Source organism: Rhamphochromis longiceps, linkage group LG15, assembly GCF_057381845.1.
Source record: "Rhamphochromis longiceps isolate RC_006_pf linkage group LG15, R_longiceps_female_GT1.1, whole genome shotgun sequence".
NCBI classification, from domain to species: domain Eukaryota; kingdom Metazoa; phylum Chordata; class Actinopteri; order Cichliformes; family Cichlidae; genus Rhamphochromis; species Rhamphochromis longiceps.
Genome location: NC_140571.1, coordinates 7,746,419 through 7,770,239, shown reverse-complemented (window position 1 = coordinate 7,770,239; position 23,821 = coordinate 7,746,419). Strand labels below are relative to the sequence as shown.

The following is a 23,821-nucleotide window of genomic DNA, read 5'->3' as shown; positions in this document are numbered from 1 at the left end:
ATATACACAGGGAAGTAATCAGGGAATGGAAAACAGGAGGGAGACACAGCTGGGAGAGATTGGGGCTAACGAGTCAGGGGATCGAAGCTGGACACACTGACATAAGACACAATCCTTCAAAATAAAACAGGAAACAATACACACTAAACTAAGACACGGACTGGACAGAGAGAGACAGACTAGACACTGAACTAAACCAGCAATAAACATGAGAACACAAAACCTATCCCTAAACAAGAATAACTAAAACATAGATTAATCATCATCATCATCATCATCATCATCATCATCATCATCATCATCATCATCATAACCAACAAAAGCACCACAAGAGAATAAGAAAACAATCCATAATGCAAAAAACACACCAAAACATAACAACTCAAAATACTGGGTCAAACTGACCCAGAACCGTGACAGGTAAGGAGATGTCATTTCAGGACTTAAACCAGACTCTAAGAAATTGCTGTGTCTAATTTTGCGATGCTGCGAGTAACAAACTGGGTTCAGTTTGGAGGTTGAAGAAGAACTTTCCCTCGCCAGGCCGACAGCCGTCTGTGCCACAGTTTATCTCATCTCAGTTTATCTCATGCAGCGCAGGGCTAAATTTAAAATGATTAAATACTTAAGACAATGTATATTCTTCTATGACAAAAAATATGTGTTCATTTAAGCAAATAAACAGAGCCGTAAGAGATGTTTTTCAAAAATAGTTTTCTTTATTTTTATTTGCTGCTAACAAATCTTTTTAAAAGATTTGTAGCTTTTGTAGTGCTCCCTACTATGTGAACCCCTCACCAGAATGTTGAAGTTTTTTAGTTCAAGCAAATTAAACCCCAACAATCAAATGATCCCCTGTGAGCAAGCACTAGGCACAGTGGAAAGGAAAAACTCCCTTTAAACAGGAAGAAACCTTTGACAGAACCAGGCTCAGGAAGGGGCAGCCATCTGTCGCGACTGGTTGGGGGGTGAGAGGCAAAAGAAAAGAAAAATGAGAGCACAAGTTAGCTAAATGTTGCTCATGTTGTCTAACATGAACAACGTATGATTTTCTGGACTGTGGATGAAAAGCAGTCCATCATTACTAGTCTTTAAAAAGGGACTAATCGATCATCAAGGTAGGAATATGGCTCAAGGAGGCCACAGACAGAGTTAAATAGGCTATCACTGTTAAGCTTTGAAAAGCCCCAGTAAGCTGCAGGTATAATAAGGCCTACTGCGGCAACGCCTAAACCTATTTTAAGTAGGCGTTTGGCACCATGACGCCATGAACCACTAGTCGGAGCCACGTCAGGAGATGCTTCTGAGACAGGAGAATCAAGCTCTTCGGGTTGAGGACCAAGATTGTCCTGTGTCGGGACCACATCAGGAGATGGTTCTGAGGCAGGAGAAACAAGCTCCTCAGGTTCAGGAGCAAGATTGTCCTGTGTCGGGACCACATCAGGAGATGGTTCTGAGGCAGGAGAAACAAGCTCCTCAGGTTCAGGAGCAAGATTGTCCTGTGTCGGGACCACATCAGGAGATGGTTCTGAGACTGGAGAAACAAGCTCCTCAGGTTCAGGAGCAAGATTGTCCTGTGTCTGGACCATATCAGGAGATGGTTCTGAGGCAGGAGAAACAAGCTCCTCGGGTTCAGGGGCAAGATTCTCCTGTGTCGGGACCACATCAGGAGATGGTTCTGAGACAGGAGAAACAAGCTCCTCGGGTTCAGGAGCAAAATTCTCCAGCTGCAGAGGTTCACCAGTGATGTTGTGAACAGCAGCTAATATTTCTTCTTCCTCCTCCCGTCTCAGCTCATCCTTAAGATTATTAATTATTTCTCTTTTCATTTTAAGATGTTCATAAAGTTCATCTATGAGATCTTTGTTATGAACAATCTTGAAATTTTGCTTTTTGACTTTTTCTTCCAGCCAAAATATTTGCAGTGTCAGACTTTCTGTTGTCTTTTCTTGATACTCAAGATTTTGCAAACGTTTCTTGAGATTTGTGTTTGCTGTTTTTAATTTGTCTATCTCAGCAGTAATGCTGCTGTTCTCCTTAAGGAAATATTCTTTGTTTTCATGAAAGTCACGGTGCATCCTCTGAATTGTGCTAACCTGCTCCTGCATTTTAGCCTCCAGAGATTTGACCTGCAACTGCTTTTCATCAAGTGTCTGTCTCACCTGACGCTGAAGAGTACAAATTTCTCTTTTCAGCTCAACTGTGAGTTCTGTCTTCCGAAATACTTTCCTATGTTGTTTTTCTATTATCTCTTCTTTTTTTATTATTTCATGGTGAGCTTCTCCCACTTGCTGCTCAAGTCTCTCTAAAGAGTCCTTGAGATCTGTGTTCTGTCTCTTTAGCTCGTTTTTATCACTTTGAATCTGAGACAACTGAGCAGCAATGCTGCTGTTCTGCTCAATGAGAGATTCCGCCTTTTCCAAAAAGTCATGGTGCATTGTCTGAACGTACTTTTCCTGTTCCTGGAGTTTAGCCTCCAGAGATTCCACCTGTGTCTGATTTTCTTTAGCCTGAGCCTTCACGTGTTTAAGCTCATCTCTTGACTGATGGAAATTATCTTTATAATAATTCTTTTTGAGCTTTAGGGTGCTCAACTCCAACTGGAGTTGTTGAATTTTCATTTGAAGCTCCATAGGGTCAGGTATTTCTCTCTCCATCAACCCATACAGTCTTTGTGATTCCTCTCGAATCTCTCCGTCAGACTGTGAATTATTAAATGTTTCGTGTGACATTTCTTTAAACGTTTTAATGCAAAGTGTCACAAGAAAAAATGTTTGCTTAATTGTTTAAGTTTAAAAATAGTCCCTTTCTGAAAAGTTTCTGGTTTGCTAAACACAACTCGCCGTTTCTGAAAATGTTCCAAGAAAACTGTGTTTGCAAAGGTGAAGAGGGGGTATTTATAGACTTTTGTGGCTGCGAATATGACGTCAGCGCTCTTTGAGCCTTTGATCCTTTGTTCGCTCAAAGGATCACATGACAACTGTGCGTAATTCTGCGCATGCTCAGAGAATACCATTGAGATGCACGGTTTTGTTTTGTTTTGAATTTTTTTTAAATACCCTGAAAACAGTGTTGCCAACTTAGCGATTTTGTCACTATATTTAGGGAGTTTTCAAACCCCCTTAGCGTCGTTTTTTCCCTAAAAAGCGACTAGCTTCTGGTGTTATTGGAGGCTTAATTTATGACGACTTTTGACGTGAAAGCGCTTGTTGCTCTTACTCTCAACAAGCAGCGGGTGCTGCCGTGGGCACCTCGCTCGTGCCAAAGTGCCCACAGGCGGAGGATAGTCCTCCTCCAGCCGCTATCAGGGCAGAGTTCAACCATGGATCCAGTTTTATACTACACCGTCCTCTAGTGTTCAATACAGGTAAATACACGTGGAAGTCAAGCGCTTGATGTTGCATTCATGTACATTATTGCAACAGCAGCTTTTCAGTTATTGTGTACATACATGACAGTTAATGGTACGCAAATATTTATAGATACGACATGTTGTTATCAACCACATACATACATATATTTTATCCAGTTTTGGCGTATTTAAATATAATAATTATAATGCTCCTTAATATTATTATGTTCTGACGATCTCTTTCTCCCATCGCAATGCTGTAGATTTTCTTCAGCACTCAAAGGCAACACAGTACCTTGCTGCTGCTTTCACGGTGTCCTCCTCTTGTCGCATATTGATCCAGTTAGCTGATCGTTAGCTTTTGTGTCAGAATGGTTTCAGTGGCGTGTCAGTGTTTGTCCGTTGTTTCTGGCTAAGGATAGCGGGGACTTGGTGGCTTTCATGTTCCGTGCAGCTAATCTAAAAACCATCGGCAAAGCGGGAACTGGCTGGTAGGTGGTGTTTGAAACCGCGGAGACGTAACATATTGTTCACGTCCACTCCACTCTCGTGAATCAGCCGGCTAGAGGCAGAGAAAAGGCTAGCTGCGCTAACAGGCTAGCAGCTAAGCTCTTCTGAATATTTTAGGGTGTGTTTGTTGTTTACTTTTTGGCGGCGCTTGTTTAAACTAAGTATAAGTTAATGCCGTGAGTGTTATTACATGTTAACGCTGTTACGTACCAGCAGTTGGTCAGCTTTTAAATTCTGTAGTTCAGGGTTTGTTTTGGAAGGGCTTGGCTAAGTAGCAAGAAAACGTTAGCCCTCGAAGCTAACAACTTAAAGTGCAAACTAAAGCAAGCGTCGATTTAGAGAACCTTGCAACCCACAATCGCGGGCTGTTAAATGGTATCGCCTGAGATTTGTTAATACTGTTTTTCAGCAGTGCACCCATCGTGTGTTAGCCCTAGCTTTGCTTGCTGGGAAGACATGGACGTTATGTAATGTGAATAATCACCAGGCTATAGTCTCAGATATTTTACAGCTAGCTTACTCCCATGTCCAAAGTTGTCACCGTCAATTGGGCTTATCGACAGCTAGCTGACGTGATAGCATTTCAATTTGCATCTGTTTAGTCAGGAGTCGTCTCTTAAGTTTCCTTGCGGTTTGCCCATCAATAGGAATCTACACATAATGGCTACATTCTTATACTCTATACCAATACACGTGCACACGCGAAATCGTTAGTGCTTGTAAGTGCTTTAGGTATCTGATTGTCCACTCCTGGTGTGAGATAAAATTGTATTTACCCTCCTTTTTGCTTAATCTCAGGCACTTTCGCCGAACGATGGACGAGCTGGTCCATGACCTGGTGTCAGCGCTGGAGGAGAGCTCAGAGCAAGCTGCCCGTGGTGGTTTTGGTGATGGAGGTGACCATGCACTGGCAGTGGGCTGTCTGCTAAAGAGACAGGCTCGGAAGCGGAGGGGTAGGAAACGACGCTCAGACAACCCACATCCACCGTGGGAGACGGGCCACCTCAGTGAGGGTTCAGAGTCCAGTGTGGAGGAACATAAGGTGAGATAGGGTGAATTGAATAGGGACTGTGGACAAGACACATCTGTTTGAAACCCTGTGTCAACAGTGTTACCTAAGACCAGCTGAGCCAGTTTTACTACATTTGAGGATGTAGTTATCTGGCTTGCTGTAGTTGTTTTGAGAAGAGGAGAAAAATGTAACTGGGGGGGGGGGGATCCAAAATATATTAAAATAGTGTGGCGTTTTGGACAATAGCAAACATTTTTATTTGGGTAAAAATGTGTCTGTGTTTCATAAATCTGGCCCCACTGCTGTTGCTTCTGTCTTAGCTGACATACTCGTGTTGATGCAAGTGTCTTAATTTAGCATCAGCATCACAGCCTGGTATTCACCACAGTGTCATTTGTTGCAGGACTACCGTGCCAGTACAGGAGCTGTCTCTGCTGCCAATAGCCATGCCCGTGACAACAGTGACTCAGATGAACAACTTGGCCCCAAACGGCGAATCCCCTACACAGCCGACATGGGGCGAAGTAAACGGCCGCTCTGGCCGGATGACCTGGGTGTCCTGGGCTCAGCAGAGGGGACTCGAAGCCTTAGGCGACGACGTAAGGTCAAACGCATGGCTGTGGACCCACCCATAGATCCAGAACCTCCCACCTCCACTATGCTTGGGCCACCGCCTGTACCCAAAGCCCGTGTTGGTGGCAAGCCACATAGACTGGGTGCAAGTGAGGGAAGAGGTGCCATGGAGTTCTGCGGAGGTGGACTGGTAGAGCCAAGTGGAAACAAAAGCAGAGTAAAAAAGAGGAAACTGGCGACACACCGGCTGGGAGTGGAAGCTGCTGATGAAGGGGTTGTGGTGGAGAGTGAAGACCCCGTCTGTTCTCCAACAGACGGGTCCAAAGACAAGATGGAGCTGGAGGAGCAAAAGGGCTCGGATGAGGACATGAGTGACAGGTGGTTAGTGTTTTGCCTTTCTTTTTATGCCTCGTAATTCCCGATGTTGTAGCTCCCTCTGTATGTACTACTGTGTGCGATTTTTATGGAGTCTTAGTGTCAATTTGTGGTACTGCAGGCAAGGGAGTGTTTGGGGCTGGTTGTCTAAAATTAATATCTTTTTTTAAATGTTTTTGAAATGTCTGAAATGTGTTTGGTGCATAGATCACCAAAAAGAAGCGACTATTTAAAGCTAAAATGTTGCCAGTTCCAGACTAGTTAGTTCTCATGCATGTTCTTTGATGGCTGCTTTCATTTAGAATGTATTGGGAACTTATTTTATTGAATGAAAAATAGTTGAAAAAAAGAAGAAAAAAATCTAAATGGAAACTTGCTAACTACCATCTAGCGTTTCCCTACTCGTTGTAGGGCTAGTAAGGTTATTGTTGTGGCTTTGATGGTAATGAACTGTCTGGAGTCTCTCATCCTGGGGCTAGACAGGCTTTTTCCATCATGAACTGCAGCTGGCAGAGGTAGTCCTTATTCTACTCTTGAGATCATTTGTGAGCTGAAGGGGGACTTGAACAAAAATTGCCACCAGGTGGATAGCTGTGCTGAGCTCATCAAGGCTGCAGAGCAGAGGAAAGATTAAGGTTGCCAGCAGTAGTTCAACATGGGGGAGTTTACGTTACTGTTGTGTTTTATATTATCACAAAGTGTCTAAGGTATTATTTATTAGCATTAATGTTATTTGCAAATGCATGGGATATATGTGGATTTGTGATATAGTTATGCAGTGGAGAAACACTTGGTTGAATTTCCTTTTCTACCATTTTTTCCTCAGTGAGACCAGCAGTGTGAGTAACAGCAGTGATGGAGGCCTCTATACAAATGATGAGGGGAGGCAAGGTATGTACTGAGATGTGTACTGAGGTATGTGTCAAAAACTGTCTGGCATGTTGCATAGAAGTGCACACAGAAGTGAGGATTTTGTGAAAGGGTAAGGGTCCGCATCTGCACACAGTGGTTGTGTTGGGTTGTGTTTTGTAGGAAGTGCATGCAATCTAATTTTAGGGTATTTTCACACCTATAGCTCGCATACCCTGGTCCAAGTCAGTTGATGAGTTTGTACTTGTAACTTGTAGCTTTTTCCTGTGGTTTGGTTTCTATTGACGCAGAAAAAAAAGTCAAAGTGAACCAAAATGGGTCAGTACAAACCACATAAGAACATTTAGTCCACTTATTTTGTCTGGAGCTCGAGCAAAAAAACTAAGTACAGGAAGATGAAGGTGCTGTGTTCTGGCTGAGTGTCCAACATGGGGAATTTACATTAATTTTACAGCTAGTTGCTAACACGCACTGACTATTTGTACTGTTTGTGAATAACTATGGTACTCTGCCGCACCCCAGAATGCAAAGCACTCCTGGCTATGTGAAGATGTTTAGTTCAGACTTGCAGCATGCACCTGGTAGTTGACTCAGATTGCATTCACACGCCATTTGGAATCGGACTTAGACCACCTCCTCTAAAAGCGTTTGGTGTGGTTGTTTGCTCTGTACCTGAGTGCGATTACCCTGTTAACACCTGCACAAGTGAACTGGACTGAGGGGGGAAATGAACCAGAGTACAGTTTAAACAGCAAAAAACAGCGCAGGTGTAAAAACAACATAAAAGCACTTCTCTCAAACATCTTGCTAGCTTTTAGAAACTGTGTTCTCCTCTTTTGTCGTTATTGATTATTGATCCGTCCCAGTTATTTCTAAATATGGTGAAATTGCTTTTTATTTCATTTTGTATATGAGTTTAAGCAGCTTTTCTGTGAGGTCCCATTTTTCATACTCCTTCTTTTAGGTGACGATGAGCAGAGTGACTGGTTCTACGAGGGTGAGCCGGGCTCCGGTCCGGGGCCCGGGGGTGCTTGTGGGATAGCAGGAGTTGTTCCCTGGTGGGAGAGGGAGACTGGGTCAGAGGAGCTGGATCTAGCCGACCCTGTCTTTAACAGCATTCTCACTGGATCCTTCCCACTCATGAGCCCTGGGGCACAGAGAGGTAGGCTTCTGGTGCTTGCTTTCACAGTCACATTTGAATCACTTAGAAACTTGGACACAATGGCAATTATTTTTCTCCCCCTCCCTTTTTTGGTCAACCATCCAAAGCAATGGTGGCTCTAAAGAGGGGTGAAGAACAGACTGTAGGTTTGTATGTAAAAGAATGTAAGGAGTCATTAGCTCGTTTAAAGATGCCCAGATTTGCACTGGGAGAAACAAGCATGTACTGAATTTCTCTGAGCTGGATTAGAACTGGGATATGCTGCTCCATTGAGAAAAGGATGTGAAGATGATGCTCCTAGGCAAGAGGATGGGCAAAGAGGAGTTTTATGAATGTGGTTGGTTTGACAGAGAGAGGACGGGGACTAGGTCGAAACCAACGATCTCCTGTGGTGCCCCCTAGCTGGAGCAGATGGAAGGAGTAGCTTTCTAACATATAATGTAATATAATATCTAGTATGAGGGGCAAAGTGAAGATACTGTAGTGAAAAGTTGTTGCAGTCTCACTAAAGACCACTAGGAGGCAAACGGTTCACACTGACATATCAGCATTACAGCAATAAACTGATGTGTGGAATAAGAGAGTATCTCTGAAGAAAGGCTTTGTTTGCAGTGTTCAGCACCAAAAAGAACATTTTTCAGACTTGTGCTGCATGAAGCTTTCTTTCGAGTGTCCTCCAGTTTTGGTAATGACAGTACCTTTAACCTAGCTTCCCCCCCCCTTCACACCTTGTTAGTCGTGACATATCATCTCCTACCTATTTTCCAACCAACGTGGTGCTGGCCTCACTCTGGGTGTTCAGCTGAAACCTTCACATCAGTGCCCAAAAGCTGGAGCCCACATCACACAGCATAGTTGCTGGACGTAAAGCTGGAGCAACTTTGCAGATTTGTTAGACCACAGGTTTATGCCACAGCCACCCTACATTAAAGGTACTGTCATTACCAAAACCATTTTTTATGTTTCTGCAATGGATTATCCACCAGTATGTGCAAGCTGTTTAATCAAAATGATTGTTAAAATATAATTGTTGTTCTTAGCCATGATTTTTCAAATGTATTGTTTTACAAAAAACATAGAAAAAATATTAAAGTTGCTTATTTTTGATTAAGATGCCAAATTAATTCACTTGAATTCCTAAACAGAAAAATGAGTGAATTCAGTTTGAAATCCATCGATCCTTTTCAAAATGGTAAATCGTTGAGAACTCAATGAAAAGAAAAGAGTCTGCATTAAAGCACTTCTTGATGCTGGGTATGCTTTGAGACAACATTGGGCAAGACTTAAAGTGTTCTCACAGTGTGGTCATGTATGCTGTGGACCAATCAATTGCTGAGACTGATGCTTGGAAAATGTGCAGAGGAAGAGGCAGAAAACAGCTGTGCAGTGCTTCAAAGTTTTAAGTACTAAAGGCAGAAAGAAAATCACTACTGATATAAAGGTCTTCAGGATGACAATAAGCAGAGGGCTGAAAAAACGAGGCTTAAAGAGAAGGCTAGCTGCTAAGAAGCCATTGTTGAGACATCCAGGAGCACAAACACTGGACTGCAGATGCCTGGAATAAGGTACTGTGGCTGTAAAAGTTAAAGTTTAATCTCTTTGGTCAGCATTGTTGTGTTTATGCCCAAGAAAAGCTCCAGAATGTTTCAATGCTAGATGAAATGCACCTACGGTGGTGATTCCAGTATGCTTCCATTTCTGTGAAAGCTCCGAAGGAGGCCATAAAAATGAAGCGTTTTGGTAATTATGTGTGAATTAGGACTATTTAATTGTCAGGTGGTCTAATAAATTTGTTGAATTCCATACATCATACTAAGATTACCTCAGCTTCCAGTGGATAATGCTCTGTTTACAAACCTGTTGAAATATAAGCTGGGATTTCAAAAGATGTATCAGTGTTTTGTTACCTTGAAATGTTCCTGACCCAACCGATTGAGTGATTTCACTGATCTTATCGTAAGGTTAAATAATGATGAACCTGCGCTGGTGTTTGTCAGGTTTCCAGGCCCGGTTGAGCCGCCTTCATGGCAACCATCAGGTACCTGAGGCAGGGCTGCAGGGAACCTCCAGTCAGGGCTTCAGCGAAAGATTGAGCAGACAAACTCAGGACACCCACGAGTGAGTTCTTTCTGCATGATCACTTTTTCCATTTTATGAAAGATGCTATTTAAATAAGTAACCTTGGTGTTGAAGAATTAATAAAAGTAACTTAAAAACCTGCAGGATATGATAAATTTTATACTGACATCATAAAAGCATTTTATTTGACAACAGAGAAGCATGATGAGACCTCATTCAGCTTTTGCCTGTGTGTTAGCTAATGTGAGAAAGATCTTGATAATCCTGTTTTCTTTGGGAGATCTGCACTAGTTTCTGTGGTTGACGAGAAGCAATAGTTTCTGTGTAATGATACCATAATATCTCCGACAGGCCGTGGTTCAGCTCAGGCTCAAGGAGAGAACACGGACAGGTAAGCTGTCTCTCTCTCTCTTTCTTTTTTTTCCCTTTTATTCCTTTTATTGTGGAATAAAAGGGTTTGAATCCACTCAGAGGCCATTCACTGTCCTTCCTTCACCTGTGCTCTCTCCCCAGCTTTCCTATCCTCTCTACACCCACCTAAAAAAGGCAAAAAAAAAAAAAAAAGCCTCCAAAATGACTTTAAAATGCAGAATACAAAGTTCATTCCAGGGGTAACTCGCTCTTTTGTGTCTCCCTCATTGCCCCTTCAGTTGCACTGGGACCCACTCTCAGACAGAGGGCATCGGAGGACCTGCTCAGTAAAAACAGCAAGCAGGTGAGAACAGTTTGACTTCGTTGGGTTTTTTGTTTGTTTGTTTTTGTTAAGGGATGAGAACTTTTCTTGTTATTTAAGATCAAATGGGTGCTATCATATTTTTGCGTGTCTTGACTGGTTTTACAGACAGACCAGCGGACACCTCGGCTCGCTCTGCACAGGGGATATCAAGCGGAGGCGCAAAGCAGCCCCCCTTGGTTCCACTGCACCTTCAGGTATTGAACACCTAGCTTCACCTAGCACACCATCTGGCACTTTATACCAACTGCTCCTTTTATTGTATTTTTGGCTCTCTTCTGTTCTCCTCTCCCCCTCCCCCTCCTCCTCGTTGAGCTCAATGTGTCCAAGCTTTCCTTCACACCTTCTGCTGTACAGACTGGGATGAAGTGTGCGCTTTAGCTGCATATTTTTGAGAAAGCGGATCTTTCTCCCTTCATATCCTCCCTCCTGCACAACCTTCTCTCATTAATAAAGCCCTTTCCTTCCTAAGCTTTGCTGGACAAGAGTCAGCTGGCTAAATCACGCTCCACAGCAGAGATACTGGATTAGCCGTTAGGCCCTCCACTCATCCCCTCCACCTCCTCCAAAAAAAAACTACTCCTCTTACCTCTGGGCCAGTTTATCCTTTTGGAGGAGGAAGGACGAGTTAATGCTAATGTTGGCCCTGTAATGTATTTAGTTTGGAGCTTTATCTTGTTTTTGATTGTAATTTATACCTAAACGCTGACATTGTATCCACATTAGTGTACTGAAGTGTTTTATGAGATTAAGTTGGCTGTCACTTGTGGGTTAAAGAGTCATGCATGCTTTGGCTCAGGTGCAGGCTTCTTTAATTTATGCCCAGGTCCAACAGAAAGGTAAGCATTTGTGTTTAAAAACAGAAGAAATGGAGCACACATTAAAGAAATTGGGCAGACAAAAAAAAGTGTAACCAAAGATTAATTTCAACTTTATGAGGTCCTTATTTAAGGTGGCTGCTTAAAAACTTGGATAAAATCAGTTAAATAGGGCGGCAACACCCAGCAAGCACATGGAAAACATTACCACTGTCTGCTGGGCTGCCAAAGTATCATTGTGGCATATTCAGTGTTGCATTGTGTACATATCTGACACTCACTTGGCGCATATTTGTACTCTGAGGCCAAATGTCCTTCCTGGCGTGCTCGAACCCTCAGACGGTCGCGTCTGGAAATGAGCTTGCAGCTTTACTCTGCCCTGCATACAAATGAAAGGAGGATTAAAAAGGGTAATAGGTTGCACTCTGTGACTGGACTGGGAACTTACAGGAAGAGGGAGGACAAAATGATCAGTGTCTGAGACAGACACGGATGATCTTCCCTTCACTGCTTGCATTTGTTACACCATTGAAAATGTGGCCAAGTCAATTACATGGTTACGTTTATACTAAAGCTGAACCACCAGATAGACAGAACGTCAGATCTGTAAATAAGAAAGAGGATTTTAATGTTTTAGGGTTAATGTATTGTAAATCCAAAAAATACTGCTAGTAACTTTTTTTTTCACTTCTAATTTCTTTAAAAGTGACTAAAAAGCATAAAATGTTTTGCCACATATTAAATGTATAATGTTAAAAAAAAGGTTGGCGAGTGGTTGCTGGTTGTAAGTAGGTTGACAGTAGGTAAAAAGACCTATATGGTGCTGCACTGTAAACCTTCTTGCAATTGCTTTGTTCGCAAGCAGGCCGCCACTAGTTTGCATGCTTGTCTGCAAATTACTTGCCGAGCGCATTCTTTACTTTAACTTTGAAGCGAGACAGTCTTGCACTCTTGCAGACAGTGTGTTGCAACCAAAGCAAATACAAGATGGTTTTTGGTGCAGCACCTTATTTGCAACCGATTTCCCCTGGCTACAGCCGACAGCCACAAACTGGTTGAGATGTACAAATTTTTCACTGAGCGATCTCTAAGCTTGTGTGATTAAAACATAACAGATCTAATATTGGACCTAATTGTTTTGCACATATCAACTTCAAAAAGCTTCAAAACAGCTGTTTTGCCTCAATATTCCAACCACTGGATACATTTCAGATGTTTTGTCCTCGATTTATATGACTAAAAAAAAAAAGCTAGCAGTTTGATAGTACTATGACAAACTAGTTATTTAACATTTTTCTGGTGCCAATTTATTCCTGTGTAGTTCAAGGAATTTCATGTATTCAGTGCATGTATTCCTTGACTCTGATGTATCTTGTCATCGTTTTATAAACCAGTTATTTATTTTTAAGATTAAGGTTAGAGGTCAAGTTTCCTATGATAACAAAGATGTCACCTACATTCATACCATATGCACATCTACCAGAAGACTGAGAGGGTATCACTGGCAGCCACCAGTACTTTTTCCCCTTCTAGTACAGTCCCAGCTAAATGGACTGAAATTTATATAAATAGCCGTTCTTTACTCTGACTTAGTACTCGAAGCACTCCTTACACTGTGAACTCCATTCACAGACATAGCAATAGTAATACATAGCAATAAGGCACTAAGGACAAAAGGCAGGTCTACCTTACTTTATTTGGGGGAGGAAAAAATTTGTTGCTTGTTGATGGCTACGGTCTACAGATGAGAGAAAGTAATCAGAAGAGTTTATGTACCACTTACCTGTGATTGAATTTCCTGTTATGTTGTTTACTATAATGCTATATGCTATAACTGTCTCTAGCTTTGTGTTTAAACTGTTTGTGGGGCACGTCAAACTAACTTTATTATTTACTCATTTCACGCGTACATTGTCTGAGCTGCTTTGAAGATCTCCTTTATAGCTGACACTTGTACGTAGTGTTTAACATGGTATGAGTGAGGATGCGTAGACAGAAATTATTAGCTTTCTTTAATCAGTGAACTTTGTTTTCAGGAGTGGTCGGGGAGAACGCACCTCCGATCCCTGAGACCAACATGGGGAACCGCATGCTGCAAACCATGGGTTGGAGTCCAGGGATGGGCCTGGGTCCTGAGGGAAGAGGCATTACCGAGCCCATCCGGGCCACCCAGAGACCTAAAGGCACGGGTTTGGGTTTCAGCTGAACACCCAGAGTGAGGCCAGGATAATATACCCCACCAAGGAGGGACGAGATGAAATTCTCCTCAGGGTTATCTAAAAACACACACACAAAGGTCTGGAATAATCCAGGCGCACGAACAACAAGAGAAGGACGCTGCTCATCATAGCAAACGACCTGAGATGAAACAAAAATTAAACTTTCCCATGTTGGGGAAACTGCAAGAAGACTGAGATCTCTGCACAGACTCCTTAACATGTGAAAGTAAAGGACGGAAAGTGATCCACAGACAAGAATGGCAAATGCGTCTTCTTGAGAAACTCCATGTTGGAGAAAGTGATGTGATGTGATGTCTCATCCGTTACCTCAGATGCCAGTGTTACTGGTCAGAGAACTGGGGTGCTGTTGACTACATACAAATAGTATTGCTTCAGGTCGCCAGTGACGACAGCAATGGTTCTTCAGTCGGCTGTGTTGGTTAGTGAATCAATGATAGGGTTTTTGTCTGATGTTGCACAATAATTTTAAAATCAATTGTTTGAGAAGGCTATACCTCAAGATTATTCTTATTTTTTTTTAATTGTAATGAATTTAGGGTACGCTTTATTGATGTAAGTTTGGATATCTGGATGTTTTTCCTCGCCCAATTCCTTTTTTTTTTTTTTTTCTTAATTGTTGATTTAATTGGAGAAATCTTGTCATGAGAATGTTTTTAATCTCTCTCCCAAAAAAAAAGAAAAAGGCTGAAAATCCAAGTTACAAATTTCTCTTCATTTAGCACCAGTATGCACAGATTTGCACACGAAGCCCGAAGTTTCACCACACCCTGCTTTTCGTTTCATTGAACGTAATTTAAGGTTTTTAAACAGTGTTGCTGCAAACGTAGCCAAGAGTAAGCACGCTCTGTGACTTTACACAGTCACACGGTATGATATGAGCATTTTGGCGTTTCAGTGCACACTCTTGAAGGAAGGAACCTGTGTTTAACCGGTGCTTTCCGCTTAATTTGCTTGATTAGACCTTTTCGCAGGATTGTGGGGAAGTGCGGGCTGGCTAACGTCTAATCAGACATCTGCGGCACAACACAGGAAGTCAGACGCATTTATTAAAATAAGTTGGCTGCTTACCTAATTGTATTATTTACTATGCAGCTGTTGGGTAATTTAACCCCATTAGCATATTGGCCAGACACAGCGGATTGTTGTGGATATATAGCTAAAGTAAATTTAAGTGCAGCTGAGAGATCAAGGGGCCAGAAAAAAAATAGAAAGATGTTGATTAGAAATGGTGCAGGATATTTAAAGTGTAGCAGTATTTCCTCTGAACAGCTTTTAACCTTAGGACCTAACTTACCTCATTAAACTCGTGACAGTTTAAAGACATGTGAGTGGAGCTCTGATGTGGAAGAAAAGGGTATACAGTAGAAATTTAGCCTCTGTAAACCAAAACTGTTAAATCTGAAACTAAGCAAAAAAGTCTAACGCATTAATTGTTTATTAATTTGATTTTAGATTGTCTTTTTTTTGTAAGAAGGCTCAAAGGTAACCTTCCTGATGATTATAATTTGTTAAAAAATCTCTACATTTTTACTGCAGCCCCAGGTAGAGGATGGATTTTGAAGAAAGGGGGGGAAAAGCCTGATTACTTAGGTTAAGGTGACTCAGCATTTTTATGAGCACTACATTTCTTTGACCTAAAGTTCTTGGGTTACTTTTGCAGTATGTTTTGGTCATTATACATCCGTACAGTGAAGCGCTGTCCAATCAGCTTTGCAGCATTTGGCTGAATCTGCACAGAGACTATTGCTCTGTACACTTCACAGTTCATCCTGCTGCTTCGGTGAGCAGCCACATCATCATCACTACAGCACGTCACTCCAAGTAACCAGGCTCTTCTGGAACCATACATGCTCATGCTTTAACACTGTGGTTATGTTGTAGATAATGGGCCTTTCCTATCTTCTCCATAAATCAACTGTTTCCACTAGGAACATCTATGTTTTTTGTTTGTTTAAAAAAAAATTTAATAGTTTAAATGTCTAATCTGGGCTTCTTGTTCTGAAGGGGTTGGTTTGCACATTGTCGTAAACCCCATGTATTTCCCTTCATGAAGGCGTCTCTTGATTGTAGACTTTGACAATGATATACCTACCTCCTGGAGAGTGTTCCTGTCTTGGATTATTGTGAAAAGGTTTTTCTTTGTCAAGGAAAAGGAATTCTGCGATTGTCAAATTTTCTCTTCTGTTGTTTTTCAGGCCTTTTTCTCTTGACCAGCGCCTTCCTTACACCAAAATGTACCAAATTGCTGATTTTCTTTGTTTTTTTTTGCCTATAGAACTTTGACTGGTTTTGTGTTTCTTCTTTTTTCGGCCTGATGATGGGCTCTTTTTAATTGCATAGTATTATGTAGATTAGTGGTTTAATAAAGCAGCAGTTTATGCAGCATTTAAGTGTTTAATTTCTTTTACTAATTTACCCATATTAACAACAACGGGATTGAATTTTGAGAGTCGTCCTGTGGAGTTAAACCAATATTTTTGAGGCTTTGAAGTTGGTTGAACAGAGCATCAGGATCCGCAGTCGTTTAGGACACTGAAATCAAGTTGTAAAACGTACATCATCAATGAGGCAACTTACTCTGATCAGGATGTGAGCCCTTTAAGTACAAACCAGGAGAACTTTCTTCTCTGGTTGCTCTTGAGACGGCACGGTCGCAGCTCCCTTTTGATGAAGAGAGCTTTCTGCAAATAAGAACGTGGCCTCGAAATATTTCCAACTCTATAAACGCACACATCCCATGCACATGCTGACTCAACATCACTGAAATATGATGCTCCTGCTCTCTCTGTCTTCTTCCCTCCTCTCTTTTTCTCCCATCTTTTGCAAGGCTGCAATAGAAATCCCTCCTCTGTATCTGTGGGAATACAGGAACCCTGTGTGTCCTCTACCCTCCCTTCTACTCACCTCCTCCCTCTGCATATAAGGGTACGCTGGCTTGTGTTCTCCCTCACCCCTCCAACAGTCTGCCCACCACCCACCCCTGCTCTTAGACACACTTTTTGTCTGACACACTCTCTCAGGACTCCCCCTGCGAGCAAGGTAGGCAGGTAAACTCAGCACTGGATCAGAGTGAGACGCTGAGAACAGAAAGAGAGGGAGGGAGGGTGAGGGGAATGTGTGTGTTTATGAAATTTTTGTGTGTTGGGAGTGTGTGTGCGTGCGTGCGCGTGCTGCTGCATCGCTGAGCTACAGAGACCGGAGGCGAGGAGAGCTGGAGCGTTTGTCCTTGAGACTGACTGACTGCGGCTATAGAGCGGAGGACCAGCCAGCCAGCCAGTGCATGAAACTGACAGTGAGTACTGAGCGAGAGCAATAAGGCTGAGCGGACGAAGAAGTAGTAGATGCAAGGTTTCTTTTAATTGCAGCAAATGTGTTGGTGATGTGGTTTTGTGTGTGTGTGTTTTCTGTTTTTGTTCCTTCGAAACAGTCCAGTGTGGTGTTGAATTGGAGCAGAAGTGTGTGTCTGTGTGTGTGCGTGTGCCAGAGCAGGTGAAGGTCTGCTCTGATCCCAGGTGAACTCATCTCTCAGGCTTTTTTTAAATTTTATTTTATTGGCTCACATCAACACTTGCTTCTGAGCCTTCATGTAAGACTTTGTAAAGCGGTTGGGCAGTTGTTAAGTGTGTCTGCGGCAGCGTCCTCTGTTTTGTTTTTTCTTTTTTTGTCTGCATGCTACCCCCCCCCCCCCCCCCCCCCCCCCCAAAAAAAAAAAAAAAAAAAATGTCAGTAAACACAACATCTGTCCAGCTCTGCCCCCACCACCACCACCACCCAACCCCCGGGCTTCTCTCTTCTTCCTCGGTGCTTCTGTTGACAGATCGATAGTTATGCATCTATAATTGGAAGTCATTATTTATGGCGGCCCTCCAAAGCGAGTCATTATCATGTGTAATCTTGCAGAAAATTACATTTTGACTGGTCTACCTTGGCACGGCCGGGATTAAGTGCGCTGTGCTGAGCGGGCTAACGGGCTGAGGGGATGACCGGAAGGTGGGGTCACCGCAAGGACCCCACCCCCGATGCCTGGTGAAAGAGTTGGGCAGGAAGGGGAGACGTTTAATTGTGTCACATCTCACCTCAAAAGCTGAAATATACCAGAGGTGTATAAGGGGAAAGAAAGAACAGAAGCACAGTGTGAAGAGGGAAGGAGGTGAAATAACTGAAGGAAGAGACCTGGCATTAGCTCGACGTGGTACGAGACACCGTTGTGAAATGAGACGAGGCTCACCTGTGGAGCTGCTGATAAAATGGGTTTGGCTGGGTTTGAGGCGGATGGGCAGATAGACGGAGAGCCAGAGGGTGAATTCATAAAGCTGTGGTAGAGGGAAAAAAACGGATAATGTGACAGGATAAGCTCTTTCACTCTATGTGCGTTTTGCGTTGATTTGTTTATGCAGACATGCTGACATTGAGCTCGAGGGTAAAATTTGCCACCTGTGGAGATGTAAGTGAGATAATGAGATGGGCTGCATGGTGTTTCTGTGTATGTTTGTGTGTGTGTGTGGGTATGTGAAATGTTTATAATAATTCCTGACATCAGCATTAGGTGTGTGAGATGCTGATTCCCAGGATTTAATGTGCCCCGGTCCCGCATCAGTGGATCCTCACCAGAGACCGGTCGGATAACCGTGTCTGTGCATCTGTGTAAAGGAGGGTTAACAACTTGTGAAAAAGCACCAATGACAAAGATAATACTCTTGAGTAAAAGTACCAATAGAACAGTGAAAATACATGCAAAAATCTTGCACTTTAAAACTCTACTAAAGGAAAGGCTCGGGGATATAAACAGGTAAGATTAGCCTGCTTTTACTCCCTTTCTCCTGCCTTTCTTGATTACATTAATAACAATGTAGGACTACATGTATAATAGTCTTCTAGGCTAACATTACTCCTATTAACAATTTGAATGTCGACAATGTCAGACTGAGAAAGCATTTTGAAGATTTCCTTATTTTCTTCTTGTTATTATTGTTATTATCACACTGAAATTATGCATTTTGAATGAACTTTATGCATTTTGTGGTCGTATTTTATTCTCTTTTTTTGTCATATCTCACAGGCTTGTTTTCTTTTCTATCATTCTAATGTTTTATGGCTTTATCAATGAATTTGATCCTAATGATGCCACATTAGTTCTGCCATCTATGTAAATTCCATCTATGCAGTTCTAATAAATGAAGCTAGTTATTCACAGGTCATATTTGCCATGGGTCCTGAATTAAAGCAAAATACAGCATGCAGTTGGGGGTCATGGTACTCTGTCGGGCATTTTAAACAGGAAAGACTCCATCACCGCATTCATCACCTTCATGGTTTCACACAGAAAGTTGTCAGAACATGTCTTTGCTTTTTGCAGATGATGTGGTTCTGTTGGCTTTATTGGACGATGACCTCCAGCTTGCCCTTGTATATGAGTGTGAAGGAGACGTGATGAGAATTAGCACCTGCAAGTCTGAGGCCATGGTCCTCAGCTAGAAAAGGGTGGAGTGTCCACTATGGGTCAGGAATAAATTGCTGTCCTAAGTGGATATTTACATATATATATGAGTAAGAGAAGAGGGAAGTGGTATATTGGTGCAGAACATGCTGCACGTTTGAGGAACATTTTTCATTTCTAAAGAACTTCACCATTATAACACAGTTCACTACATAGTGAACTTACAGGATAGAAACAAAGTATCAATCCCCTCACAATGGTCAATCTATCAATCTGCCCTCCTCTACTGTAGTAGACTCTGTTTTCTGCCCGTTACGGTAAAGGAAGAGCTGATAGTGAAGCTGGCTGGCTGATCGACATTTCCACCCTCACCCATGGCTGTCAGCTGTGGGTAGTGACTGAAAAAATAAGATTACAGTTACAAGTGACAGACTTTGAGAAGATCCGCTACACCTCTTAATCAAATAGAGTCAACTGAGGTGGTTCTGGCATCCGGCTAGGACGCCTTCTAGGTAAGATGTTTCAGGCATGTCCTGGAAGAGGCCCCGAGGCAGACCCACGACAAGCTGGAGAAATGAAGTCTCGGAGCCGGCTCATTGTGTGCGTTATTTTCATTTTTGATTCGGGTCAAAATGACTGGTGTACTTAAATACAACACAAATAATGTTCACTTGAAATTGATACCAGAGTCAAAAGATGGTAAATAAGCTTTAAAGTAATAACATGGATATAAGCTGCAAGTTATATTAAAGAAAGGTTTCGAGTTTTGGTCAATGAAATATGGAAGCTAATTGTAATTTTGCAAAAGTAACAATCTATTTTTTTTCCTTTAGATGAAATTAATCATATAGCTAATAATGCTATAGTAAGAGATAGGTTGGTTGTCCATGTGATTTAAATGTGTCAGTAGGATGAGAGTTAAATAGTTCAAGTTCAAGTTTACAAAAAAAGTTTATTAACTTAAAAAGTAAGAAAGAAAATGCAGAAACTCCAAATACTCAAGTGGGTACGTTTTCTGAATTAAGCTTTCCCTACTTAATCTATTTAATTACTTTAAGCTTTTTGGTTTTGTGATGCTGGTTTAAAAAAAACACAGAGGAAAAAGAGGAGAATCAATCTCCAAGGACAGAATTTCAATAATGATCATATTAAGTAAATGAAATCCAAGCATACTTTATTTAGAGAAGACGTCAAGTAACTTCTAAATGACGCTATGCACCAAACCTCCTCGACAATATGCACAGGAGGACTCGAGGCTCAAGGGCATTACGTACAGCGAAGGAGAAGAGACGGGAGATGTTCTTGTTTTTTTGTTTTTTTCTGTTTTCTTCCCCTTTCAGCGGAAAGCGCACAGAAACAGAGGCGGCTGACCACAGGCCAGAAGCTGAGCAGTTAATCCAATAGGCTGCTGCTTGTTGAGAATACGAAAGGGTACTTGCTGTAGTAATCCACATTATGTTGTTAGAAGAAGCTCGGTTACATAATCACCCTAAGAACCTCCAGATGGGCTCCTGCCAGAAGACAACATGGCACGGTGACGGGACGGCGGACCAGTGACGTATTTGACTTTGAGCTCGCGCCTCGATGGACCTTGACGGTGCTTTCGAATAATCATCCCTTATCAAACTTGTTCAGCTAAAAGCAGTGTCCCGTTTTATAAATGTCACACACAATCCCTCCACTAGGGGGTAATCTAGTCAATTCATTTAACCAATAACACGAGCCCTTACTCAGTGCGTTTGGTCTCAAATATTCATAAAATACTCTTAAATGAGTCCTAATGAAATCCTGCCTTCCTGAAAGCTTTCCTGTGTATGTTTCCCAGAATGGCTCACCCCCTCCACCCTCCCAGAGGGACTTAACATCTCTAGATAAGTGAAAAAAAAAAAAAAACCATTTCAAGACCACTGACCCACTAAGGATAGCTGCAGCAGGTTCTAGCAGCTCTAAGTGACATTTCTATAGTTGCTTTAGCTTCTCCCAGAGGCTTTCGCAGGTTTCTGGCATAAGCCTGTGTGCGCGTGTATGTATGTATGCGTTTGTGTGTGTGACCTCTGATCCCTGTGCAGTGTACCACAGATCAATACAGGGAAAGTGATCCGATTCCAAATGCTCATCTGCCACTTAATCTGTCATTTTATGTATCATTTCCCTTCCATTCATCTATTTAAAGGCATCCAACGACAAAGCACATGGCAGAGCTATCATTGCAGTTTCCTTTATTTGTTTTCAGTCTTATTTCTTTTGTCTTTCTCTCCTTTGACTTTCATGCGTCTCTCCCATTTAAGCGCCGGAGAGGTGCTGTGTCGGAGCAGCGGGACATCAGGGTTTGTCAATAGTCTTTCCCATTGTTTCAGTAATTGATGGATGACTGTGAGTCAGATATAAACTAAGTAGATTACACTCACTAGATCTGAGGGCTGGTGCTAATGTGCATGACGGAGGGGTTTGGAGCTGAAGAGTGACTGTCCAGTTTTGGAAGTCAATGCGACAGCTGGACCCAGAGGCTGAGAGACGGTGGCTGTGATTTTTGGGAAGAACATGCATACACACATATGCAGTGTGCCTGTTTAACCCATACTTTTTCGTGTTTCTCAGACAAACTGGATGCATGTGGTGTGAGGGGTCAATACCTGACAGCTGGGTGCTTTGTTACATGCAGCATCCCTCCAGAGCAGATATTGAGCTCCTGTCGTCGGCTCAGGCTCAGCAGTGTAAAAATACTTTTGATGTTTAACTGCAGCCCAGCGTGTTTGGTTTCATTTGCTGCAGTTTGCTTCCATTCATGTCGTTGTCCAAGTTTGTCCAGTTGGTTTGTTATTCAGTGTCAGGTTTTGTCATTTGTTGTTTGTTTTTGTTTAAATAGTTAAAAAGGGGCCAAAATTGGCAAATGGGTCAAAAAAAAAAATTAGTTACATTTTGTTAGTCACTTCTTGTTTAAATCCTGGCTAATAGTTAGCTTTTTAACTAGCTGATGAATCATAGACTACATTGATGTGGTTTATTAATATTGATGCCTCAATGGAATATAAGTTGACAGCTATAATAGCCCGAGGCCGAGAAACTGATAAATTAGCCTTGATGCTGATGGAATAACCCACCTAAATGTCCCTTTATGAAGCCTCCAGCTGTTTTCACCATCTTGCTGCTTTGAAATAGGACTAATGATCAAAGGGTGGATCTGATGGTGAAACTGCACGGTCATTTCCGGTGAGCATACCTTCTAACTCTTAAATTGCCACAGTTTAGCTGAAAATGAACAACCAAAACAGTTTATGCAGAGAAAGAGCCTGGTGGTTATGAAAAAGATGGTATGTTTAGCTTCTGTGTTAGCTTCTGTGTGCTAACATTTGCTAATAAAAGCTTAAAAGTACAACTGAGAGCAATGGGGATAGCTTTGGAGATATATATGTGTGTGTATATGAAAATAATTCATTTTTTCTGGCCAAAAAAGAAACTCCTTTCAAATGAAGCACACTCAAATGCAATCGCTGGCCACTTTGTTAGGTACACCTTGCTAGTAAGAGGCTGGATCGCCTTTTGACTTTTTGACAAAAGTGCTAGAAACATTGCTCAGAGATTTTGGTCCACAGATAACATCACACAGTTGCTTCACATCCATGACAACCACTTCCAAAATTTGCTCTATTAGGTTGGATTCTGGTGACTGCCGATGTTATTTGAGTACAGTGAGCTCATTTTCATGTTCAAGAAACCAGTTTAAGATGATTAAGAGCCGATATGATGCTGCGGTCATAAAAGGATGGACATGGTCATTAACAACACTCAGGTCGGTTATAGTGTCTAAACCACTGTTCTTATATGACAGAAGTGCCAACTAGTGTGGTTTTTACTGCTTCCACAGCCCATCCGCATCTATATTAAGTTTGTTGTGCTTTCAGAGATGGTCTTCTGTATACCTCGGTTGTAATGAGTAGTTATTTTGAGTTACTGTTGTCTTACTATCAGTTCAAACAGTCTGGCCATTCTCCTCTGACCTCTGAGAAGGGATTTTTTAAACCTAAAGACTTCTGCTCACTGGATATTTTCTTTCTTTCTTTCATTCTTTCTTTCTTTTTTTTAAGACTTTTGAAACTGTATAGATTGTTGTTTTGGGGAAAATCCCAGTAACTAATCAGTTTCTGAAATACCCAGACTATGCCACATTCAAAGTCATGTAAATGACCTTTCTTCTCCATCCTGATACTCAGTTTGAGCTTCAGCAGCTTGTCCTGACCATGTCTACAAAGCTAAATGCATTGAGTTGCTGCCATTGTGACTGACTGGTCAGATATTTGTGTTAGCAAGCAGTTGCACAGGTGTACTCAATAGACTGACCGGTGAATGTTTTAAATGGGTTGTATACTTGTGTAGTTTTAAAAAGAGTTTGGACAAATACTGGATAGAATAAGATTTTCAATTAGTTAAAAAAGTTAACGGTAAGTTTTTACAATTTACAGAGGAAAGGTCGGCTGCTTACATATTCTTTTACCTTAGAAATATGTAATACTTGCTGTCTGAATGAGAACTTACTTTAAACCTGTTTGATTGTAATTTTTTAGTCAACTGACTGAAGTTAATGAGTGCCACATCTTATCTGTCTAACTTAAAAACATCAACTGCAAAGTGAACAAACAGCACCTTTTCATAGAGTGGCACA

General features: G+C 41.8%; 2 protein-coding genes across 3 annotated transcripts; one reads left to right on the top strand and one right to left on the bottom strand.

Moving 5' to 3' along the window:
* Positions 1-2,837, bottom strand: LOC146651972 (uncharacterized). Its single transcript, XM_085382693.1, has one exon. The coding sequence runs from the start codon at positions 2,730-2,732 to the stop codon at positions 1,092-1,094; it is 1,641 nt and encodes a 546-aa protein (XP_085238819.1). The 5' UTR covers positions 2,733-2,837; the 3' UTR covers positions 1-1,091.
* A 798-nt stretch (positions 2,838-3,635) lies between these two features.
* On the top strand, positions 3,636-16,109 carry gpatch2 (G patch domain containing 2). Of its 2 annotated transcripts, none has more exons than XM_085382074.1 (10): positions 3,636-3,843; positions 4,661-4,904; positions 5,278-5,828; positions 6,649-6,713; positions 7,657-7,854; positions 9,852-9,972; positions 10,285-10,324; positions 10,584-10,648; positions 10,775-10,863; positions 13,521-16,109. In XM_085382074.1, exons 1-10 carry the CDS (start codon positions 3,794-3,796, stop codon positions 13,688-13,690), a joined length of 1,593 nt encoding a protein of 530 aa, XP_085238200.1. In that variant the 5' UTR covers positions 3,636-3,793; the 3' UTR covers positions 13,691-16,109. The 2 variants fall into 2 exon arrangements, with proteins under 2 accessions (XP_085238200.1, XP_085238202.1); XM_085382076.1 differs by having other exon boundaries at positions 3,637-3,843; positions 5,278-5,825.
* Positions 16,110-23,821: the final 7,712 nt, after the last annotated feature.

Coding starts and splice junctions, on each gene's coding strand:
- LOC146651972 (XM_085382693.1), bottom strand. CDS start 2,732: ATGTCACACGAAACATTTAATAATTCACAGTCTGACGGAGAGATTCGA.
- gpatch2 (XM_085382074.1), top strand. CDS start 3,794: ATGTTCCGTGCAGCTAATCTAAAAACCATCGGCAAAGCGGGAACTGGC. Junction 6,714..7,656: donor AAATGATGAGGGGAGGCAAG/GTATGTACTGAG, acceptor TCCTTCTTTTAG/GTGACGATGAGCAGAGTGAC. Junction 10,649..10,774: donor TCAGTAAAAACAGCAAGCAG/GTGAGAACAGTT, acceptor CTGGTTTTACAG/ACAGACCAGCGGACACCTCG.